This window comes from Hippoglossus stenolepis, chromosome 8, assembly GCF_022539355.2.
Source record: "Hippoglossus stenolepis isolate QCI-W04-F060 chromosome 8, HSTE1.2, whole genome shotgun sequence".
Classification (NCBI taxonomy): Eukaryota; Metazoa; Chordata; class Actinopteri; order Pleuronectiformes; family Pleuronectidae; genus Hippoglossus; species Hippoglossus stenolepis.
The window spans coordinates 17,626,992-17,647,588 of NC_061490.1; the positions used below are offsets into that span (position 1 = coordinate 17,626,992).

The 20,597-nt window shown below is 44.3% G+C and overlaps 4 protein-coding genes across 5 annotated transcripts; 1 reads left to right on the forward strand and 3 right to left on the reverse strand.

Moving 5' to 3' along the window:
* Positions 1-3,153: 3,153 nt before the first annotated feature.
* mfap5 (microfibril associated protein 5) lies at positions 3,154-6,383 on the forward strand. Its single transcript, XM_035162777.1, has 7 exons — positions 3,154-3,250; positions 4,225-4,300; positions 4,413-4,445; positions 4,578-4,613; positions 4,739-4,826; positions 5,670-5,743; positions 5,836-6,383. Exons 2-7 carry the CDS (start codon positions 4,258-4,260, stop codon positions 6,012-6,014), a joined length of 453 nt encoding a protein of 150 aa, XP_035018668.1. The 5' UTR covers positions 3,154-3,250; positions 4,225-4,257; the 3' UTR covers positions 6,015-6,383.
* A 651-nt stretch (positions 6,384-7,034) lies between these two features.
* On the reverse strand, positions 7,035-12,632 carry LOC118113232 (adaptin ear-binding coat-associated protein 1). 2 transcript variants are annotated; one of them, XM_035162745.2, is made up of 7 exons: positions 12,441-12,632; positions 11,273-11,373; positions 10,751-10,855; positions 10,440-10,521; positions 10,213-10,321; positions 9,828-9,962; positions 7,035-8,654 (listed from the first exon to the last, which is right to left on the reverse strand). In XM_035162745.2, the coding sequence occupies exons 1-7, from the start codon at positions 12,539-12,541 to the stop codon at positions 8,643-8,645; spliced, it is 645 nt and encodes a 214-aa protein (XP_035018636.1). In that variant the 5' UTR covers positions 12,542-12,632; the 3' UTR covers positions 7,035-8,642. The 2 variants fall into 2 exon arrangements, with proteins under 2 accessions (XP_035018636.1, XP_035018635.1); XM_035162744.2 differs by having other exon boundaries at positions 9,815-9,962; positions 12,441-12,628.
* Positions 12,633-13,381: 749 nt separating this feature from the next.
* On the reverse strand, positions 13,382-14,499 carry aicda (activation-induced cytidine deaminase; the record flags this gene model as incomplete). The annotated part of the gene is made up of 4 exons (XM_035162769.2): positions 13,382-13,570; positions 13,662-13,777; positions 13,889-14,171; positions 14,302-14,499. Coding segments are annotated over 4 exons (648 nt in total), but the record flags the coding sequence as incomplete, so codon positions are not given.
* Positions 14,500-17,665: 3,166 nt separating this feature from the next.
* nat14 (N-acetyltransferase 14 (GCN5-related, putative)) lies at positions 17,666-20,553 on the reverse strand. Its single transcript, XM_035162721.2, has 4 exons — positions 20,343-20,553; positions 19,737-19,891; positions 19,095-19,400; positions 17,666-18,985 (listed from the first exon to the last, which is right to left on the reverse strand). Exons 1-4 carry the CDS (start codon positions 20,524-20,526, stop codon positions 18,524-18,526), a joined length of 1,107 nt encoding a protein of 368 aa, XP_035018612.1. The 5' UTR covers positions 20,527-20,553; the 3' UTR covers positions 17,666-18,523.
* Between the last annotated feature and the right edge of the window lie 44 nt (positions 20,554-20,597).

Below are 20,597 nucleotides of genomic sequence, written 5' to 3' on the forward strand. Positions count from 1 at the left end.
CTTTCACCTTACATCTGCTTTGTGATGTCTATCTTTCATTCCCTCAATCTCAGGACCTCTTTCCTCTGGAGGTCAACACCACCACAAAGCAGGAATCACCAGTCGTCTTCAGTGTGTTTACATTAAAACATGTCATATCTCCTGTAGTAACGACCACGTGAGAGGCTATTTTCCGGGCAACAGAGGGAACGGGCTCATGTGACATTCGGACAGGGAGTTAATGGAGGACCACAGCCTGACAAATGGAAACACATGGTGTGGACCACAGACAATAGAGTGCCAACACAAAGTTGCTGGTTGAGGTGCAAATCTGCTGAAGGTCCATGAGGACAGAGAGCGGGGATGATGAAAACAGGAGAAACGAGGACAGCTATACATGTGCACTGATCGTCCTTTTCACACTTATCATCATGGGTTTAGAAACTACTTTCAAATCAACGATGCTTGGGCCTTTGAGCATTTGCGAAGATTAATAAACACCCTCTGATCTTGCAACTCGAGGAGCTTAGATTTAGATTCGTCAGCAAGATTCAGATTTCATGCTACCAGCATTGAATGAAACTCACTTTAGCCCAAAAGGTCAAACTTTGTAAGGATCGCCCCTTTCCTTCTTTCAAACATCTTCTGAGTTGAAATCCTATATGATGCCTCACAGTTACCTTTTATTTATTTCTTCATGACATGACATGATTGAAAGCTTAATCTTCTACAACAGGTAAAAAAACGAAGCTGGAAAACGATATCAGATATTAAGCCTGATATCTGGTAAAAGATTTCACGGGTCAGGAGAACGATGGCTGCAAACGCAGACACTGATATGAGAGCTGGATTGATGGCCAACGGTGGAGTAAATAAAGAGCGCGTGTGGCCAAATGTCTGAAATGTATCCCCAGAGAGAAGCCAAACACTTGGGTCATCTTGGCCTAATATTTCCTCCGCACCCCCAATTCCCTCTGTCACACCGCAGCTTGTTAAAGCTCAGCTACTTTAATTGCTTTAACAGGCTCACTGGAAGAACCTTGAATTATCGCTATTGCGCAGCAGGAAGCACCGATGACCGACCCTGAATCTGATTTATAAATATGTCATTAGACGGCATTTTCTGGGATTTGCAAAGTGTTAATGTGAGAGTTTGGTTTAGTGCTGTGTGTGTGCGCGAGTGTGTGTTGTTTTCGCGCACAGGAAACATGGCGGCACACGACAAAATGTATCAGCTGGTTGAAATGCGGAGAAGTCGAAGGAGGGAGGAATGCGATGGGGTGAGAAGGAGGTCGGAGACAGTGTGTGTGCACAGTTGGAATGCCTCATGCGCAGCCTTCCAACTAATAAACAACTTGAGAGATTATCATGTGTTTACTATCTGGCATGTTTGTTACGATTCGGCGTCGCTTTCCGTCTCCCCCAACACCTGATCCCCCCTTTACTCTTGTTCTCCTTCTCTTTCCCCGTCATCTCCCCTTTCCCTTCATGCCACTGCAGTGTGGGCAGAGTGGCAGGTTGATGTCTCCGCATTGATCGGCCCTCTTGGCTCCTCTTCCTCCTCCCATTTGCTTGCATTGCCTCCATCTGTCAAGCTGTCATCGGCCTCGCCCAGTCGACCTTGTTAGAGCCCCCCCGCAGACACTCACTCCGGTGTCCCTGTAGCCCCAATATGTCAAGGGGATGATGAGTGGCTCCCTCTTGAACGGACCAGGCTTACCATAGGGTGAGAGCCCGTGAGAGTTTTGTTGTGTGTGACTTCAGGGGCACGTGTTGCAATATTTATATTAGTCAAGTTCATGGAAGACGATGAAGAGTCAAGTTCCCCCCAGGTCATCTAGAACAGGCCCAATAAAAAGAGTCTCTGAAACAAGGGGTCGGGACCTGTGACCCCGATGGTCACTTTCATCTTTCAATCCAAGACAGATTGGATACTTGGGATATTTGAAGGACATTTACGTTAAGTCATCATCAAGGAATTGTGGGTAGTAGATGACAAATACTCAACGGTTTAAAGTTGATTATTTCGTAAGTTAGATTCAAATATCTTACTGAAGGGGGCACCTACTAATATGAAATAGTCTAAAATCACTGACACAAGAAGAATACTTCATCTTTTTTTAATGTTTTGACCAATGACCTCAATTACATGCATTCTCAGAATCACAATAGACCACACAACGTTTTTTCCTTCAGCAATAAATTAAACGTCAGTTGCAACTAATGATGATTTTCTTTTTAATGTTTGTGTTTTTTCCTTAAATTGATTAATTGTTAAGGTCAAATAATATATCGTTCATAATATAATCAGTAAAACAATTAAGTTAATCCTCATATCTTTGCTGCTGAAACCAAATAATGTTTTGTGCTTAATTAATGACCTAACGTTTAATTGATAGCTTAAAGTTTGAAACAATTTTGACAAAAGAAAGCTACAGTCGCTGTAAAGAATGCAAATCATTCATGTTCAGGATGTGCAACACACGCCTGAGGGAGGTGAAACCAGGTGAAACCCACAACTCTTACTGCAGATCAATCCTGGGTCAATGTATTTGTATTAGCACTGAAATGATTCATATTTGTCTAACTCACCTTACAGGAGCCTGAGAGCAAACCAAAGCCAATCAAGTCAATTGATTAATATTGATTGAATTGATAAAGTCCGTCAATTTCTCTGTGTCTGTTGGGGATACGGATCAGTCTCTGTGTGCACTGCCCCACCTGCTGGTTATATTAAGTAGTGCAGAAGTCACATTTGAGGCCCACTGTTGAGTGGTTGGATATAAGATTAAATTGGTGAGGGTTATAAATTACACACTCACACACTATAATAATATATTCATACAATATCAGATTTTCTGACCTTTTTTGTTGCTGATGTTGCTGTTATCTTAATATATGGAACTGAAGATTACATTGACTGAAACGTGTTTGCAGAGTCCTGTAAGGTTTAGAATGGATGATGCTTCTTTGTGGATGATGTTTTGAAACACTAACATGCACTGAAACTGGTGTCTAATAAAATGTCGGCTCAAATATAAAGGTGCATGTGAAGAGAAAAGAAAAATTCAGATTAAAGGACATCAGGTTGTTTCAGCAGACATGGTCAGAAGAAAAAAAAAAAGCAAATAAACGATGATCGGAAGGAGGACTTGTACTGGGAAAGAGGAGGAGGAGGAGGAGGAGGAGGGAGGAAGAGAGGGAAGGAGGGGAAAGAGGAAAAGACAAAAGATTCATAAAACTAAACGAGTTGTGGACGACACCACAAGTTGTGAGTACAAGTTATATATTATATTTCGTTTTCACCTGATTTTGACATGAGGGACTAGTTGTTTTACTGGTAATTATCTACAGATTAGATGCAAAAATGAATTGTAAGCGTGAACGCACTTCAGTCACTTTTAATTTTTATTCTGATGTGATGTGTGGTGGTATGCAGAGTTCAGCCAGTTCAGTGAGCAGTGGGAAATATGCCACTCTCACAAACAAACCAACAGAGCCAAACCAGGACAATCCAGCATTTCATTTCCCACTAATTGCAAATGCATGACTCTGGGATTATTGCTGCTTGTGACAAAGCTGTCATGCTTGCACTGGCTGGTGATGATCGTACGCTTGGATTGCAGTAATGTGTTCTATGAAAGGAAAGCTGGAGAAGAATGTGCGTCTGTAACAGAGGAGGGGTTTGAGGGGCTGCTCAAACAGGGCACACAAAAAAAAAACACATTCTTTTCGGAGAACTCACGTCTTGGACTCCAAAGTTACACTGACACATCACAAGAGGAATGATGCAGGGTGGGAGTGGAGAGAGGGAAGGAGAGAGAGAGAGAGAGAGAGAGAGAGGAGAGAGAGAGAGAGAGAGAAAGAGAGAGGAAGAAAAACACATTTCCAGGAGCAGAAAGTCAAATGTTTTCAAAGTGTCTGATTTGTCGCAAACTTTAAATCCAGTCGCTCCATGTAAACCTCTAATTACCAGAATGTACAGTTGAAAATATTATTCCACAGCTACATGACATCAGCCACTCTTCTATATACACGATGACAACTTGTCCCAAAACACAGCAGCGCTCTCTGTGTGCTTAGCTGGAGCAGAACTGCAGGGAAAACATTACAGTGACCTGGAATGTTGGGAGCATTTATACATGCATGAGGATTAGAGGAAACATAAACAGCAAACGAGAGAATATTGAACAGTTCCACTCTGTGAAATCATCCTGACTCTTTTCCCTCCTCGCTTTCCTCCAGCTCGTAAAAGCGCACCCCTTACAAGTTGAAGGAATGGGCAGCCATCCAGTGGTCCTGCTCCTCTGCAGTTTCCATGGTAACGGCCGCCAAACAGAACACACAAATCATCTTGTTTAATTACGGTTGAGTCGCTGCGTGTTTGTTTTTGTGCTGCGAAACACTCCCCTCATGTGGTTTCTGTTCCACAGTGCTCACAGCTGTAGCCCGAGCCCAGCAGTCTGGTAATGCTCCGCTCCTGCACCAGTCGCACGTTTAGACGGGGGGACGAGTTGTGGTGCATATGACATGTGTCAGTCTGTGAGTCATTGACGTGGGCCACTGGTAACATGTGTGTTTTCTCTGCTTGTTTCTAGTGCCCCCTGAGGCCCCCAGCGGCGTCCTGCCAGCCAGTGAGTGACCTCTGCGCTGCCTCTCAGGAGGCCCTCACCAGCTCCTGGCACAAACACTCCAGTGCAGGATTTTGCTGTGGTTTGTGTTGCTGTTATGATTTTTAACGGATCTCCTGTTTCTGCAGATTGTAGGGAGGAGATGTATCCATGCACCAGGATGTACTCGGTTCACAAGCCCGTCAAGAGATGCATTGGTGGTCTTTGTTTCAACAGGTGATCTGCAGATTTTCCGTTTACACAAATACAGTATACTCTTATTTAATCAAGGTGTTTCCAGCTGTTTTAATAAGAGCACAATAAAGACTGTGTTGTCCCACTGTGCTGACACTTACGTACCAGGGACTATTTCTCTGATTCTCAGACCCTTCGCTCAAATGATGTGGAGATACTGCACCAGAATGTGAAAATGCTCCATTGCATACAATTGTATTCATGTCAAATATATTAGTATTAATGTGTTAATAATAGAACGATTCAATATGCAGAAAAAAATGGATCCTGCCAGCGTTTTATTAATACAGATGCTATTGTTTTTACATTGAGCTTTCTCAGTCTTATCGATCACTCAAACTGCTTTACAGTACAAGTCACATTCACCCATTCACACACACACACACACACATCATTCATTCACTATAGAAACAGGCATTAGAGGCAATTTAAGGCTGAGTATCTTGTCAAAGGACACTTGGAGGTGCCAGGGATCGAACCACCGACCTTCTAATTAGTGGACGACCCTCTCTTTCTCCTGGGACACATGTAACTGATGCATACTGTACATACACTATCGGAATGTTATTGTTGAATCTACTCTCTCTATTGCTGGTCAGTTTAAAAATGTCGTATTTTATAGGATGATGCGGTTTCTTATACGAAATCACAAGTTGAAAATGTATTAACACTTTGAGTACAAGTGCCTCTCAATTGTAACTGTGTACAGTACTTGTGTAAAAGTACTTAACCACAAGGAAAGATCAATCATACAAGTTTACAGTCAGCGTACTTGACACCAGGTCAGACGCAGAATACTCATGTTTTATCCTGTTTGTGACGCAGCCTCCCTCGTGTGTACGTCATCAACAAAGAGATCTGCATGAGGACCGTGTGCCAGCAGGACGAGTATCTGAAAGGTGAGACTCACCATGCGTGACGAGCACTGTGGCCTCAGGGTGCACGATCGTACATTCATAAGAAATCTCTCCGTGTCTTTTGCACTCTACAGCTGAACTGTGCCGAGAGTTGTCCGGATGGCCCAGACGCTTTGAGAGGTCATCTCATAGGAAACGCTGTCGCAATCGCCGTAGCAACCCCAAAACCTGGGCAAACAAGGCGGGGGATGACGAGGTGACCACCGGTGGGGATGGAGCCCCTTGGAGACCCAAACCAGGGGCGTTGTTATAAAAACAGCCCATAACACCATAAATTCACTGCTCAACACCTGTGGGGTCGCTCTCTCTCTCTCTCTCTCTCACACACACACACACATGCACAAACTAACACACACATGTGCTGAGTCACATCTATGTTTATGTATTAGTCTTTTAATTGTGTGTGAATATTGAAGGTGTGCTCGTTTCATCTGTGTATTGTTGGACACAGATCATGTCTTCTATGGTTTACGACCCATTTAAGGTACTGTAGTTATGGGCCTATAGCAGCACTGAGTCATGGTACAAAGACAGACCCACTGTGTTGAGGAATGTAGGGCACTCGTTGACAATCAAGTATTATGTGCACTGTTGTATCCAATAAAATATAACTACTACTGGATTTACTAGTTTATTTGTTTAATTACTCTTTCCTATTTTAAAAATTATTAGAAGTATTGTCCTGCAACTGTGTGCATCTGTACACCAGTGCAATTTCCGCCAACATAATTTTTTTTCCAAAGTCACATGAGCCACTGAAATCAGTTCATCTTTGAGTCCAAGTGACAGCTGGTGAAGATTTGAACAAATTCCTTAAAGGCAGACGTGAGATTTTATGTTCGAGAGGACAAAAACATGTTGTGAGGACACAGTGACCTTGACCTTTGACCACTCAAATCTAATAATTCAACCCATGAGTCCCAGGCACTTAAATCAGTGTGTTCATTAGGGGAAACAGGTTTTCTGGGGTCACACTGACCTTGACCAAACTCTAATCAGGTCACCACTGAGGAAATTCCCTTAAGGTGTTGCTGAAATGTTGCATTCACAAGACCAAACACATGTTTGTAAGGTCAGAGTGACCTCGATCTTTCACGATCAGTCACCAAATTCTAATCTGATCATCTTTGAGTCTTACTGCACGTTTGTACCCAATTTGAAGAAATTCCCTCAAGGCGTTCCTGAGATATCGTGTTTCACGAGAGTGGGACACACGGACCAGCAAACATAATGCCTCCGGTCGTCATGGAAACATAAAAACAACAAACAAAAGTTATGGTCATTAAGTGATACCTTTATGTTTTTCTTTGCATATTCAATTCCATATACATCTCCATACACATATACAGTTTGAATAACAAATAACGTTTGGAAGAAATGCATATAATCTGAACAGTAAACAAACACTGACAAACACTGTTAGGGCTTCGCACTCACACACTCTCTGTGCGCTCCTGTCAACATCCATCATCACACCACTGGTCACTGCACACCTGTCACAACACGTGTGTGTGGGTGTGATATCAGTGTAACATGATCCAATCTCTTGATACACAACAATATCACAGCAAAACACGGCATCGAACACCGACTGACTTGGTCCCACGTTGCATTTGTCTGCATCAGAGAAGCGTTAATAGCATTAGATCTGAACACGGGGGCTGAAGTTAAATCTTGTTTGTACAGAGCAGCATGCTGCGCTTGAGCTCTACAACCTGCTCCCCTTCTCATGGAGAATGAAGGAGGTAAAGCCCTTCGGGGCAGTGCTGAAACACAGACCTATTCATTGAGGAGGAAAGAGGTCGTGACACAGATGACTCACCAGTCACAGCTTTAACAGCTGTGCCGAGGGGAGATGACATAACATGGACTAAATCATCTCTGTTCCAGCTTGAGGCAAAAGATAAAAGCACTTGATGCCTCCTTTTCCTTCGCTAAGACCCTGTCGCAGCCGGCATCTCCACTTCCCCGTCTCTCTGTGCTGATTTTACAGATAAAACCTTTCACACAAAACCCGTCGCCAGTGAAATGATCAGAAGCTGCATCTTCTCCAGACAGGCCCACCAGAGAGTGCTAGAGAGCACGTCCACTCAGGTTTCCTTCAAGTAAAATCATTTAGTGGTAAACTTCACAATAAGCTAAGTCTATTATTAGATAATTCCCTGCCTTTAATATGGACTATACATTAGTAACTACCGGGACAGGCCGGACTGTCAGTCAGTGCATATAGTCAGTCCCACTGCGGGAGACTTGATGAGAAGCTACACTACAGACAGTTGACGACACAAATGGCAATACTTACAACTACTGACAATATATACATTTAAAATAAATTATCTCTGTACATAAAATTCATTCATTATTGTATTTTATTAGTATTCATTATCAGATCTTTTTCTGATTATGTCTCCCTTCATCTTATTTCTATTGTGTATACTTTACCATAGAAATGAGCAAATAAAACACTGTTAGGAAAAGGGCAAAGGCAGAAATCTAAATGAAACTAGAGAGCGAGACTGAATACACAGACAGAGCGAGGAGAGACGAGCCCCAACAAGGACGATGGAAGTTGTTGCAAGGTGACCAATCGTCTAAATGTGCTTTGAGGTCCGGGTGTATCTCAGGCTAAACCAAGGCTTTGAGAAACTGAATGGAAATAAAGACGGACAGAGGGGTTGCCCCCAAATAACGGGGGAAAACGAAGTTGCAAAAACTGCTGCATAAATTTACAGAGCGTTACAGTTAGAGGGAGAAAACGAGCGAATATCTCCTCACTTCGGGGATACGGAGTCAAAGTCTCCCCACAAGTCAGAGCTGGATGTGGAGGTCGGGTTGGGTGGTGGCTCCACCCAAGTTGAGTTGGAGTTACTGGAGTCCAGGTCTAGCAAGAAACCTGGTGGTTAGAAAATAAAACAAAACAGAGACATTAATCCACCTCTGCAATAGTTATTATTCCTATTCGTTTATAAACAAATGCAGCGTTTTTAGGTTTAATAAAGAAAATGTCTCTTTTCAACACCTCATTTGAAGTCAGAAATGTATTTGGAAAAAAATCCAAATATAAAACCTGTGGATCTTATATACTACCTCTGCGACATCTAGCTGGGCAGTAAAAAAAAGCCCATGTTACATCCAGAAATCAGGACGTTATCCGTGCAAAGAGAAATTGCTGCTGAATTTAGTAAATGCTTTTCAATGCTTTGAGCATTGAACCAAAATTCACCTCCTTTGTATTCAGATGGCTGCAGGAATCTCTCAGATATGCATCTACAAACCTCAGCAAAGAAAACCGAAACACTGTGCACAGCTAGATACCACTAGAGATACGACCATTTTTAGTTTAAGAAGATAAATCAACATGATGTGTTAAAGTATCTCTACTGCACAGGACCAGAGAGAAACGAGGTAACAGTCTTTTTAAAAGGGAAGTTTGGGACTGTGTTTTACAACAGGAGTCTATGTGACATGGTCTTCCTAACACCTTTGTTGTAAAGACTGTGGTTACAATCGCTCCGTCGGAAACAGCTTTACAACTGACCCCAACGAGGCCAAGGAAATAAAACGTTTCATCAAAGAAGTAACTTTTCCTCTGCTTCATATTCACCGTGTAAACAAGCTTTCATTCAATAGGACTTCTGAGGTGCCAGAGTCAGGTCACATTTCATGCCCCACTGTAAATGACACGGTTGGTTCAAGCTACAACAACCTGCAGCTCAAACATGGCAGTAAAACAGTGAGATATTGGGGTAATAACGTTTAACGCTTACCGCTGAGTTAAGACCGGGCTGAGCTACTCCCAGCGGCGCACTCAGGTCTTTTACCAATGGATGTGTGGGCAAAACTATGACTTCAATTTGACATGATCCTGATGATGATCTGTGATCTTGACACGCATGTATTATTTGTCAGAAGCTATCAGGAATCTTTTGGTTTCCTACCTCCCCTGCAAAAGCTCCTGTTTAATTTGTATTCACTATTTCTGAGCACTAGACAGCCGGTGATTAGGTGCGTGACCCCTTCATGTTTCCATTCTCTTGGGATATAATTACCTACCCATGTCACTTACTCCTGCAGACTCTTGTGTGTTGTGATTGGTGGATCTCGATGCAGGGGGTGGTGCTAGCTTTCCCCCGGGTGGAGGTGGAAGGAGCCCGAAGCCGCCTGAACTCTGCGGACGAGACCTGTCCCTCTTTTTGGATTGCTGAAGAAAGTATAAGAAACACAAGTGGGTGAGCGTGTGTGGGGTTAGCACTTAGGATAGAATACAACAGATGCTAAAATGTTTTTTCAAGTCAAATTTAGAACCTTATTATCAATTCATTCTCAACTGTCCATAAGCATGGTTGCATTAGTTAAAGCTTTGGAGGTTCACTCATCAAAAGCAACAAAGTTTGACAAAGGTACACTTCACGCTAATGTCCAACCATTAGGTTATATAGAAATAAAGTCACCCCAATATTGAGAGTAATGGTCTGTCCCTCTTTGAAGCCCAGGTCCAGTTTGGGAGTGGTGTCTGGAGCCTGCGCCTGCTTGGTGAACTCATCTTCCTGTTTCACCCACCTGGAGCAAACCAGGGAGAAGTGCAGACATGCAAAAAGATCAAAGATGGATATAAAAGTATACATAGACACTGCTGAAGGAGTTGTGATTCACGACACGCTGTGGAGCAGCTGCGTACTTAAAGTGGTCCTGAAGTGCAACGTTAAAGTCAAAGGCGTCGCCTCGGTCTCCAAATCCGATGCCTATGAATGCACTGCGGCCTGAAAGGAAGACGACAAACAAGGGGTTAGAGCTGCATGGTGGCACAAACAAGAAGAAACCAATCCTAACAGTTTCTCACGATAGTATGTCCACTACAATAAACATTTCCCATGATTTGGTGCTCAGCAAAACGATGGTGCTTCTCTGACCCTGGACCAAACCATTCAAACACGCTATCCTCTAAAGATTACAAAATATTTATGGCTGAGCAACAAACACTTCACCCACCATTGTCATCTTGGATGCGGAGCACGAAATAACGACTTGAGTCACTGACTGTTTCCACTGTGATCCCAGGGAACTCCTCCACTGGTGCCTGGGCAAACAATTCCCCTGGAGAACACATGAAAAGACAGACTAATATTTGATTGATCTATTTTGAGGGAATTGGGATCCTGAAGAAACATTTGCAGCTTAAGATTTAAAATAGGAGCAGAAATGGTGTGTTTTTTGGTGGAGTCTGCAAAATGGATCAATCTTCCGATATGAGAATCCCATTAAAAATAAGGGTTACGCAGGAAAACAAGCATGTTCAGTCCCCGATGCTCCAGCAGAGACAGAGAGAGAGAGATGATCGTCCCGCTTGCTTTAAAAAGGAATCGCATGCTTGGATGTGGGCTGGGTCACCTTGGAAGAGATGAGTAACAGAGAGAGGGAGCGATGGCGACCAGAGGAGACTACACAGTGAAATGATTTACAACAGCGGCAGTGCCAGTAAACAACGGCCCTGTCCTTTTCTGCGCCTCTCACCAGAGATTTTGTCTTCCAGTTTCACGAAGGCCAGTTTGCCGCGGGCCGTCACACGCATGCGTCCCGTCCAGTCGGGGGCATCCAGCTTCCAATCGGCAGCCCTGGGACACACACGTAAACACACACATATAAAAAACACACACACACACACAAAATGGCATTCAGGGGGACGGTGTGGTGTAGGTGAGTTGGTGACAGCAGCTTATTTGGATTGATGCGGACATGGCGAGGCAAGAAAAACAGGAAGCAGGAAGGGGAATTTATGGTTTGCGTGCATGTGCGTGTCGGTGTGTGTGATTGTTATGATTCGTCCTCACACTGTTCTCTTACCCCTGAGTGAACAAAACGTGACTAACGCGTCAGACGGGCCTTCCACCGAGACCTGAGGCCGAAATATTACATCATCGACCTTACCCACTGTACATATGGTCACTGGTTAACCAATCGTGTGTCTGGTCCTGGGGGACTGGGGGGGGGGGGCTGGGCTACTGTTTGGTTTGAGTGATGTCCGCTCCCATGCAGCTGCAGGACGGAGCAGCCAATGAGAGGAGGGCAAAACAATCCCAACGCCAAATAAACACATCTCCCGCATCATGGTCACTTCATCAAAACAAAATGGGGAAAGCACACAGCAGCAAAAAAAAAATAACCCACAACAATACTGTTTTTCCCAATTGGAGCGTGCATGTCCACCTCTGGGCCCGAGGCACCATCAACCCTGCTGAAGGGCCCTTGAGCAAGGCAGCTGCAAGGGAATCTCTACCTGCAGCCGATGAGACTCTACGGTTAAAAAATAAAGGGAGATTCCCTGTAAAATATCGTGGATTTAACACGGTGTCCTCTCTGATGTGCTATTGGACGGAGGCACGTAAACACAGGGACAGTGACGCGGATGCAGCGGATCCTCGGCCCCGGTGGTGCAGGTGCAGCTGCAGGTGCATCCCCCCCCCATCCCGCAGTGACTCGCCTGTTTCCCACCGTGACCTTGTAAACACAGTAAAAACCTCCAGCTCACGAGCAGCCCGTCGCGTGAGGCTGCGTGATTAGGGGATGAGCTCGGGAGGTAAGTCGCCGGGATGACGGCTCCCATCTCCCGGATGCTGGGCGAGGACGCTCCCCCCCCCATCAGGCCGCCCTCCCACCGGCACCCCCCGGCCCGCAGCCTCACCTGATGGCCCGGTTCGATGCCCTCGGTGGGATCCGGTAGACGTTGACTTCGGGTTTGACACAGAGGACGGACTCGTACTCGCTCTGACCCTCGGTCGCCATCTTGACTCAGTCGGTGTGTGTGCGGCCGCTGCTGCTGCTGGTGACGGGGAGCGGCGCGTCCGTGCGGCGTGAGCGGCCCCGAGACCGTAATACTCGATGTGCGCGCGCACAACCAGGCTGCAGATCCAGTGATGCGCTTGGTTCAGTGTGTGAGATTTAGGTGAAAAGGATCTATCGGCAGAAAATGAATCTAAAATAATCATTGTTTACACTAGTGTGTAAAAAAAAATTGTAGAAATTGTTTCTTTACCCTAAAATGGCCCCTTTAATATTTAAATACTTTATATTTACATCAGGAGTGGGTCCTCTCTACGGAGGCCGCCATGTTTTTTTTTTTACAGTAGCCCAGACTGGACAAACTAAACATCTTTTGAGTTTTTATGACAACTGAAGGTTTACAAAGGTTCTCTTTCATGTTTGGAAGGACAGGGTGAGGTGATGGCAGCCATTGGGAGGTCACGAGTCATGAATCAAATTCAGCTTTAAAACCAGTTAAAAATGGCATGTTTTGGCTATAATTGTTACAAAAGATGAAATTAGTCATTTGATTTGAGATAAAACATGCAAATATAAATATTCCAGCAAGCTTTTGATTTTCTTTGTCCCCACATGACCCCTTAGGTACGGTGGCCAGGAGAGCTAGAAACACTAGAAAATACAGGAATGCGCTGCAAATAGTGAAGGGATGGACCTGGCTGTAATTCAATGCTTTGTGAAGTTATTGAAGTCTGCTACTCGTCAGTGGTGATGGAACATCAACAGTAACACAATATTTCATTGTATATTTTTTTATTTCGCATGACAATAATGCTACAGAAACTACAAGCAGAAGCTGCCCAATGTTAAAAGCCTTGCCACAATTTTCTCAGTAAACAAACAATCTCAGTTTAGTTGTTGTAGTGATGGACCATGTGTTTTCTCTATAGACACGACAGTAGACTTGGTCACATGGTAACAGGAAGTCACGTCAAGTATGTTTCACAGGCCGAGCAGTTTGAAGGCATCTCTGAAATCTTCTGTTTCAAATGGCTGAGAAAGAAAATAAGAAACCTCATTAGAATTTTAAGCGCATCATTACTCATTTGACCTAAAGAAAAATGCAGGATGGTAACTCTTCCACCTCGAGGATACGGTGAAGTTTTCTGGTGAGGCGAACAGAGTTTTGGTGCAGCTCGTCCCAGGCCTTGAAGCTGCTCAGCCTACGAGCCACAAAGGTTTGCCAGCAATAGAAGTAGTCTGGAGAGAAAGAAAACAAACATTGCCACAGACAACATCCATAAAGTGAAGGAAAAGTTGCATTTTAAGTGAATTTGGCTGGTTCAATCTGGTTTGTCTTTATTCCTCCACCTTTGTAAGTCATGACTGTGATCTGCACTCCAGCTTTTTTCAGCATTCTCAGGCCCTCTCTTTCTTTACTGTCTTCCAAGTCACAGAAGTAAAGGCGTGAGACGAAGATCCTGAGGCGGAGGTTGGGCGTCTGGCTGAGTAACTGGGCCAGTCTGGTGGAGCAGTTGGCACAGGGAGACCAGGAGCAGAACCAGGTGATGGAGTAACTGAGCCTCTTCTCTCCAGCAGCTCCACACCCCCACAGACCAGGGCACAGGACTCCCAGGTAGCGCAGAAACAGCATCTTTGGAGAAAGCGGAGAAGATAATGGGGAGTATAATTATTCTTTACTTTCATTTGTTATTTTCAGCCCCTCCCCGTAACAGGACCACCTTACAGGATATGCTCCACAGATTTTCACCCACAGTATTTACCTCTACATGGCAGCCACTGCGATTGCGGAGGTGTCCAAAGTCAAAGGTCATGGAGTCTGGGCCCACTCGCCTCTTCACTACGAAGCAGAGGTAGGTCTCATGCCGGCCCCTTGCCCAGCGCATATTCTTGTAATGAAAGATGAACTTTTTGGGCTGCAAAAGCACACTGAGACAAAAAGAGACACGGTGCACAGCAGTGCATGGTGGTTAGTTAGCACTTTTATTCCTAAGAGTGAAAGAGTTGGTTATATAAACAGATAGAAGAGCTTACTTTATTATATATTTAAAGTCAAATTTGACAAAAAATAACCATTATCAAAATGCCATCATCTTTAGCTGAAGATAAATTCAGTTGTACTTAAGCGAGACGTGTCATTTTGTGCCAGGAAACACGGAGACGAATGTAATTAGGGAACCCGTTGAGTTACCCCCCTAACACATTGCTATTCAGATGACTCACACATGAAATCAAGTTTTAATTCAGTAAGTTAGCACAATAGACACATGTAAAACCTGTGGTTAACCAGACGTAAGTGATGGACAGTCAGAGGACGATTCACATTCACTGCTCTCGCTCTCACTTTCACAACTTGGAGTGAAACCGGGACAGTTAATTACTACGGAAACCTTCATTAATACTTGTAGTACCATAAGTTACTGTGATTTCTTAGAAACATATTTCCACTGCAGATTACCTGATATTAGAATCAAAGGCAAAAGTATTCATAAAAACGTATTCACTATATAATTATATTTTTTAAATAAGTATGCATGTGCAGTCTGTATAAACATGCATCAAACAGAAATGCATATGCAACGTATAAATAGAAAGTTGTCATTATTACTCACCTGTCTAACTTTGTAATCATTTTGAAAGACGCGCCTCGCTCTCCCAGTCGTAAATGGAGGTAAATGAAAAATAATGTGTGTGTGTGTGTGTGTGTGTGTGTGTGTGTGTGTGTGTGTGTGTGTGTGTGTGTGTGTGTGTGTGTGTGTGTGTGTGTGTGTGTGTGTGTGTGTGTGTGTGTGTGTGTGTGTGTGTGTGTGTGTGTGTGATGGAGGGGTTAAAAGGAGGGAACTGAAAACATATACCTCTAAACATAAACATCCTGCACACAAAAGAGCAGCTTCTGGTTGGACAGATTGATTTTTAAAAGTAAGTTCAGGGGCGTGATAGAAGAGACATGATAGATTGCATCGTCTCGCTGCAAACAATTAAGGCTACAAATGAATTACTCATCTTTCAGTGATTATTTTTAAGGACGCTGTGGTTTTTAATGTCCTTTCTTTTTTGAATTACCATTCGTTTACATAATGGCTAAAGTGAAACCATTCTTTTGGTTGAAGGCATTAAAGGAATTTTATTGGTTAGAAACGTTGCACAACACAGATTTTGCACAACAATCGGAGTGACCACACGTTAGAGGAGCGCTTGACGTGATTTGTAACCTTTGGAGTTTTTCACAGACGTCACCAAACTGGCTGAAACTTTCCAAACACTTGAGTCTCATCCAGTCACTGGTCACTGTAGTTTTCCCACATCATGAAGAATGAACTCACAGCTCTTCTCCTTACATTGATGTAGAGGGAGAAGCACTGCACCTTCCTGCTCATTCACCCTCCTCACCTATCAAGCTCCCCACTTCTCCGGGCCTCAGGGTCTGGTGGAGCCATAGGCGTTCCCAGACCTCGGAGGCCCTGACACCTACTTTGTCCTCTGATCTGGGTTTTCCCAAACTGTGTCAGGCGGGGAGTAGAACTGTCATCGACCTCCCTCGCCTTACGTGTCTGTTCGGCTGTCCGGCCAGCTGACCGACCACAGTGTGTGGATAAATCTCACTCATGAGCCTTTGAACCATCAGATGCTGTCATCCGCCCTCGCCAAATGAGGATGTCTATTCTTTTTCTCTCGTCCTTTTCTTCTCTCTGTCTGTTTTAGCTCTGGCCCAGTCTACTCACTCAGTGGTACTGCATGCAGGCACTCTGCTTTCCCATGACTCCCCTCACCCTCTCATGCACTCTGTGGTTTGGGGAATTCACCGTTTCCCAGGGTGGCTGTTTTTGGAGCTCATCTGTGCGTGTTTGTGCTACATGTGCGTTAGCCATCTGTACGAGCATGCCATTAACACAGTCTATATGTTGTTCATCATCTGGAACTAATTCATTTAATTCATCCTATGATTGTGTGTGTGTGTGTCTGTATGCCCAGAACAACCTCACATCATATTGCATTACTCTGACAGTGCACGGAGCCTAATGTCTCTGCACATTTGATCTCGTGTGCATGTCTTTTCCCGACTTCAAGAGGCTGATCAAATGCCAAACTATATGAAACCACTTCCCACCCAACTCTCTGGGTTTGACCACAGCTGACCAAGGTCATCTCACAGTCACACATGGACACTCACGTGCACTACCAGCCCTCTTGTGCACTGTGCGTGTGTGGTGCAGTTCGGTATGGCCAGACATGGCTGTGCATTTAACCCGTAGTCAGGGGCAGAAACCGGGTGTAGGAAATGCCAAGTCATACTTTCCGAAACCCACCCGCCCACACCCTGCACACACGCGCGCACACACACACACACACACACACACAGCCATAACGTGCAGACACACAAGACCACAGTCACAAACAGACTTTCTTTCCAGTGTGTGAACTCACATCTGTTTCCTGACAACAATAATAGCCACAGATCGGGCGGGTCGAGGCTAACAGGTGTCTGCTCATGAAGAAACAACCTGGTGATGACCAAGAAGTGTCACAAGTAAAAATACAGCTTTTACAAGTTGAAAAGGGCCTGACCACACACTTAGTTGTGCATGTAACAGCACTGATGTGTTACAGCTCAGCTTTTTCATCCAAGTTAATTAGAGGACAGTGATTTTCCACTACAGCTTTGCACGATCAGGAGTTTCAGCAGTAAAGTAGAAGCTTCTATTTGTCTTCACATCAGGTGAGATATGCCTCCATTCCCAAACACTTTAACAGTGTACAAACATCCTGTGGTGTTTATCTGCGGCACGTTGACGCTACACTGACATCGGCTGAGGTTTGCAGCTGGGTAGATTTGTAATGCAGGCGCGAGGGCTGCTAACCATATCAAGGTTAGCCTCAGACTCAGGCTGTGTGGATTTCCCCACCACTTAGATACATAAAGTGCCATTTACCTGCAAACCACACACGTTCTTGAGTCAGAATACCCCTGCACAGCTTTTAAGTGCTGTGCAAATGAGTTTTGAGACACTAATAACAGAGTGGATTTGAGTAGGTGTGATTTTGTAAAACACAAAACACATTTACTGTCATTTTATTTAATCTATGATGTTAATCAGTTAGTTTAATATCTATCAGAAGAGCCCAAAATCATTCCCTAAGATTGTTTATTCTGTGTGAAACACGTCCAACCATAAAGTTTACAGTGATATAAAAACACATTCATGAGAGAACCATAAAATGTCTCTTATTTTGACAAATAATATAAGGGAAATAAAAATGCTAAAGGAAATTTCAAACCCAATCAGTTATTCAAATGTTTCAGCAATAACATATTTTCTTAACGGCTGACACATATACTGTCATGTTCAGCATGAATGAATGCCGAATCTGAAATTCTCAGTCACTGATATTCCTGGTAATTAAATGATAAAATATAACAAAGAAAATCTAAATGAAAGGGAGCTGTTTTTGCAGAGTCATATACTGTACATGAGGGAGAGCAGCGGCAGCCATAGACAAATTCTGCAGGTTCTTAAAAACCACACACACACACACTTCCTATACAGTAACAGTGCATCCTCCTACACATCTGTCAGGTTTCACACACAAAGAAACACCTGCAATTCTGTTCATTTACCATGAGCTGGACAATAAAACATTTTCTCTGCTGACATTTTACATAAATATTTCACTTCATGATGGAGAACAGCAGACCTGAGGCATCATGATGTCATCTTTGAATTCTTAAATAATAATTTGTTTTGTTAAAATGGACAAATTGTGCTTTCGATGATGAAAACAAAAAAAGGTCAAATATACTTGTAACAAACGCACAAATAGAACAGCAACACAAACAGTAAATAAATACGGGCATAAATAACACAAATACACAATAAATTATTAACTTAAACAAAAATCCAAACATGACACAGCAGAGATCCACAGCTTGCGCTCATGTTTTCTCGTCTTCACGCTCATGGCCTCTTCTTTCACTTCATGAGTCAATCACAGGTCTTTGTAAAACACCTTAGTGAGGGGGTATCCCATAAAGCCTCTCTCTGGCTTCTCCAGCTTCATCTCCTCCTCGTCTTCTTCATCAGCCCCCTCCCCGAGCTGGTGATAACCCAGTTTCTTGAAGAAAACCTCCCCCAGCTGAGAGGGGTAGGGGACATGTGTATAGACTCTGTGCGCTCCAGTCGCCCTCTCTCTCTGCTCCAGACTCTGGACAAGCAGCCGACCCAGGCCCTCCCTGCGGTACCAGCAGCCTGTCACCACCCTGCAGATCCTCCTGATGCCTGCTCGCGTCTCACTCTCCCGGAAGATGCAGCCCAGGATCTCCCCATCGCATTCCGCCATCCAGACCTGTCCTGCTGCCTGCTCCCGTTCTGGGGTGACCTTCTCTGTTGACACCTCCTTGTCCTTGTCCTTTTCCTTGTCCTTGTCTTTGGATCCGATTCTGGATCTTGGCTGAAGAACAGAAATTTTATTATAAGGCTGCAACAAATGCTCACAACAATTAAGCGTGACCTTAAACATAAAAAAAAACAAAACATCCCCGGCAAACCAGCACACTCACCTTTTTTGTCAGTGTTGTTTTGCCGCTGATCCTACAATAGGGATTCTGCAGCGTCTCGTCCTGCACCCCCCGGTAGCTGCTGCCCACATAGTCCCAGGAGGGGCGGCTGCTGCCCAGAACCCCTGTGGACCGTGGCATGCTGATTTTGAGAAAGATAATTAGCAGGAAGACGGGAATAGCGAGGGCCAGGATAAAGGAGTGGACGATGCAGCGCAGGATTGAGGAGAAAATGGCCAAGACGAAGAGGCAGAGCGGACGAGTGAGGACGTGGAGGATGAGACGGTTTTCTGTGCCCTCGCAGCCCTCCTGGAAAGACAAATTGACGCAAGTTAAAAAATGTAATAAATAAAAATACAAAGCGTTGAACTACAACCAGCTTCCACCAGTTTTTTGGCTCCCCTGGAAACATTTCAGGTTTCGTTTTCGCAATTGGCAGCACGTTTCTGTATTTGCATGTGTTGTGACTTTTTGCAGCGCATGTGTCGTCAAATTGAAGTTGTTTTTTTCTATTTGCCTGTGTTTTCTTAATTTGAGCTCTCTCGGCCACCGTACACAAAGCCCCAAAGGACACACGTTCATTTCCAATCAATTCAGATGAAATGAACGTGTCCCAAAAGCATGATCTGAATACGTTGTACGAACCTTGATGAGGGCCTTGATCGTCTCAATGTCGTCCTCCTTCATCCTCCTCATCGCCATCTTATCCAGCTCCAGCCTCACCATGTTGAGACCGGCCTGTGGTCCTCTACACACAGTGTGGTGCAAACGCCAACATCCACACCGTGTGCACAGGGAACCTGCAATCACAGGAGAAAAGTAAAGGGACAAGAGGATGCCATTGTTTATATTTATACGTATAAAATACAGCTCTGGGATGTTTGATACTAAAAAATCATGCAGATAAAGTGACACTGTGATGCCAGGGTTTTTACAACATTGGCAAATCTTATTATGCAATGCAGTGGACTCCACATCCAGTGAGTCAGTAGTAGTGTGCAGAGGCATCACACCCACACTGGCCACAAAACAACACAGACAGATGGGGATTATGGAGGATTTGTTGCATGCATGTGTCGCCTCGCTTCTGTGTTTGCACAATTAGATTTCCATCCTGACGATCACCAGAGCTAAAGTCCGAAAGCCAACGACCTGGTTCCGATCCTTGTAAGGAGATCACGACGTGCTGCGATCCCCTGACACATGTGGACCCCTCGTTTCCACGCTGAAAACGCCCCTTGCCCCTCTTACCTCCTGCGTTAACCCAGCTGACAATGCGCTGAAAGATGGTGAATCCAAACTGTACGAGTCTGTGTCGGTGGTTGTGTCCGTGCAGCCTCAGCACGTTTTGGTGAAATGACCACAGAGTCGTTTCTTGCGTAGAAAGAGGGATTCTGCAAACAAAGGTGCTCCGCTTTGTGGTCACGTTATACATTTTCAGTGTGTCGACCTACGCCATTTGCGTACGTACAATCCGTACGGCGGAAACCCTAAGTGAATCGCCAA

Bases quoted from the DNA above. Each gene is read 5' to 3' on its own strand.
- mfap5 (XM_035162777.1), top strand. From the start codon at position 4,258: ATGGGCAGCCATCCAGTGGTCCTGCTCCTCTGCAGTTTCCATG. The intron at 4,446-4,577 runs GTAATGCTCCGC...GCTTGTTTCTAG, and splicing joins AGCCCGAGCCCAGCAGTCTG to TGCCCCCTGAGGCCCCCAGC. The intron at 4,614-4,738 runs GTGAGTGACCTC...CTGTTTCTGCAG, and splicing joins CAGCGGCGTCCTGCCAGCCA to ATTGTAGGGAGGAGATGTAT.
- LOC118113232 (XM_035162744.2), bottom strand. From the start codon at position 12,541: ATGGCGACCGAGGGTCAGAGCGAGTACGAGTCCGTCCTCTGTGTCAAA. The intron at 11,374-12,440 runs GTGAGGCTGCGG...TGTGTGTCCCAG, and splicing joins GCATCGAACCGGGCCATCAG to GGCTGCCGATTGGAAGCTGG. The intron at 9,963-10,212 runs GTGACTTTATTT...TACTTTCTTCAG, and splicing joins CCATTACTCTCAATATTGGG to CAATCCAAAAAGAGGGACAG.
- nat14 (XM_035162721.2), bottom strand. From the start codon at position 20,526: ATGTATAACGTGACCACAAAGCGGAGCACCTTTGTTTGCAGAATCCCT. The intron at 19,401-19,736 runs GTTCGTACAACG...TTGTCTTTCCAG, and splicing joins CGATCAAGGCCCTCATCAAG to GAGGGCTGCGAGGGCACAGA. The intron at 18,986-19,094 runs GTGAGTGTGCTG...TCTGTTCTTCAG, and splicing joins AAACAACACTGACAAAAAAG to CCAAGATCCAGAATCGGATC.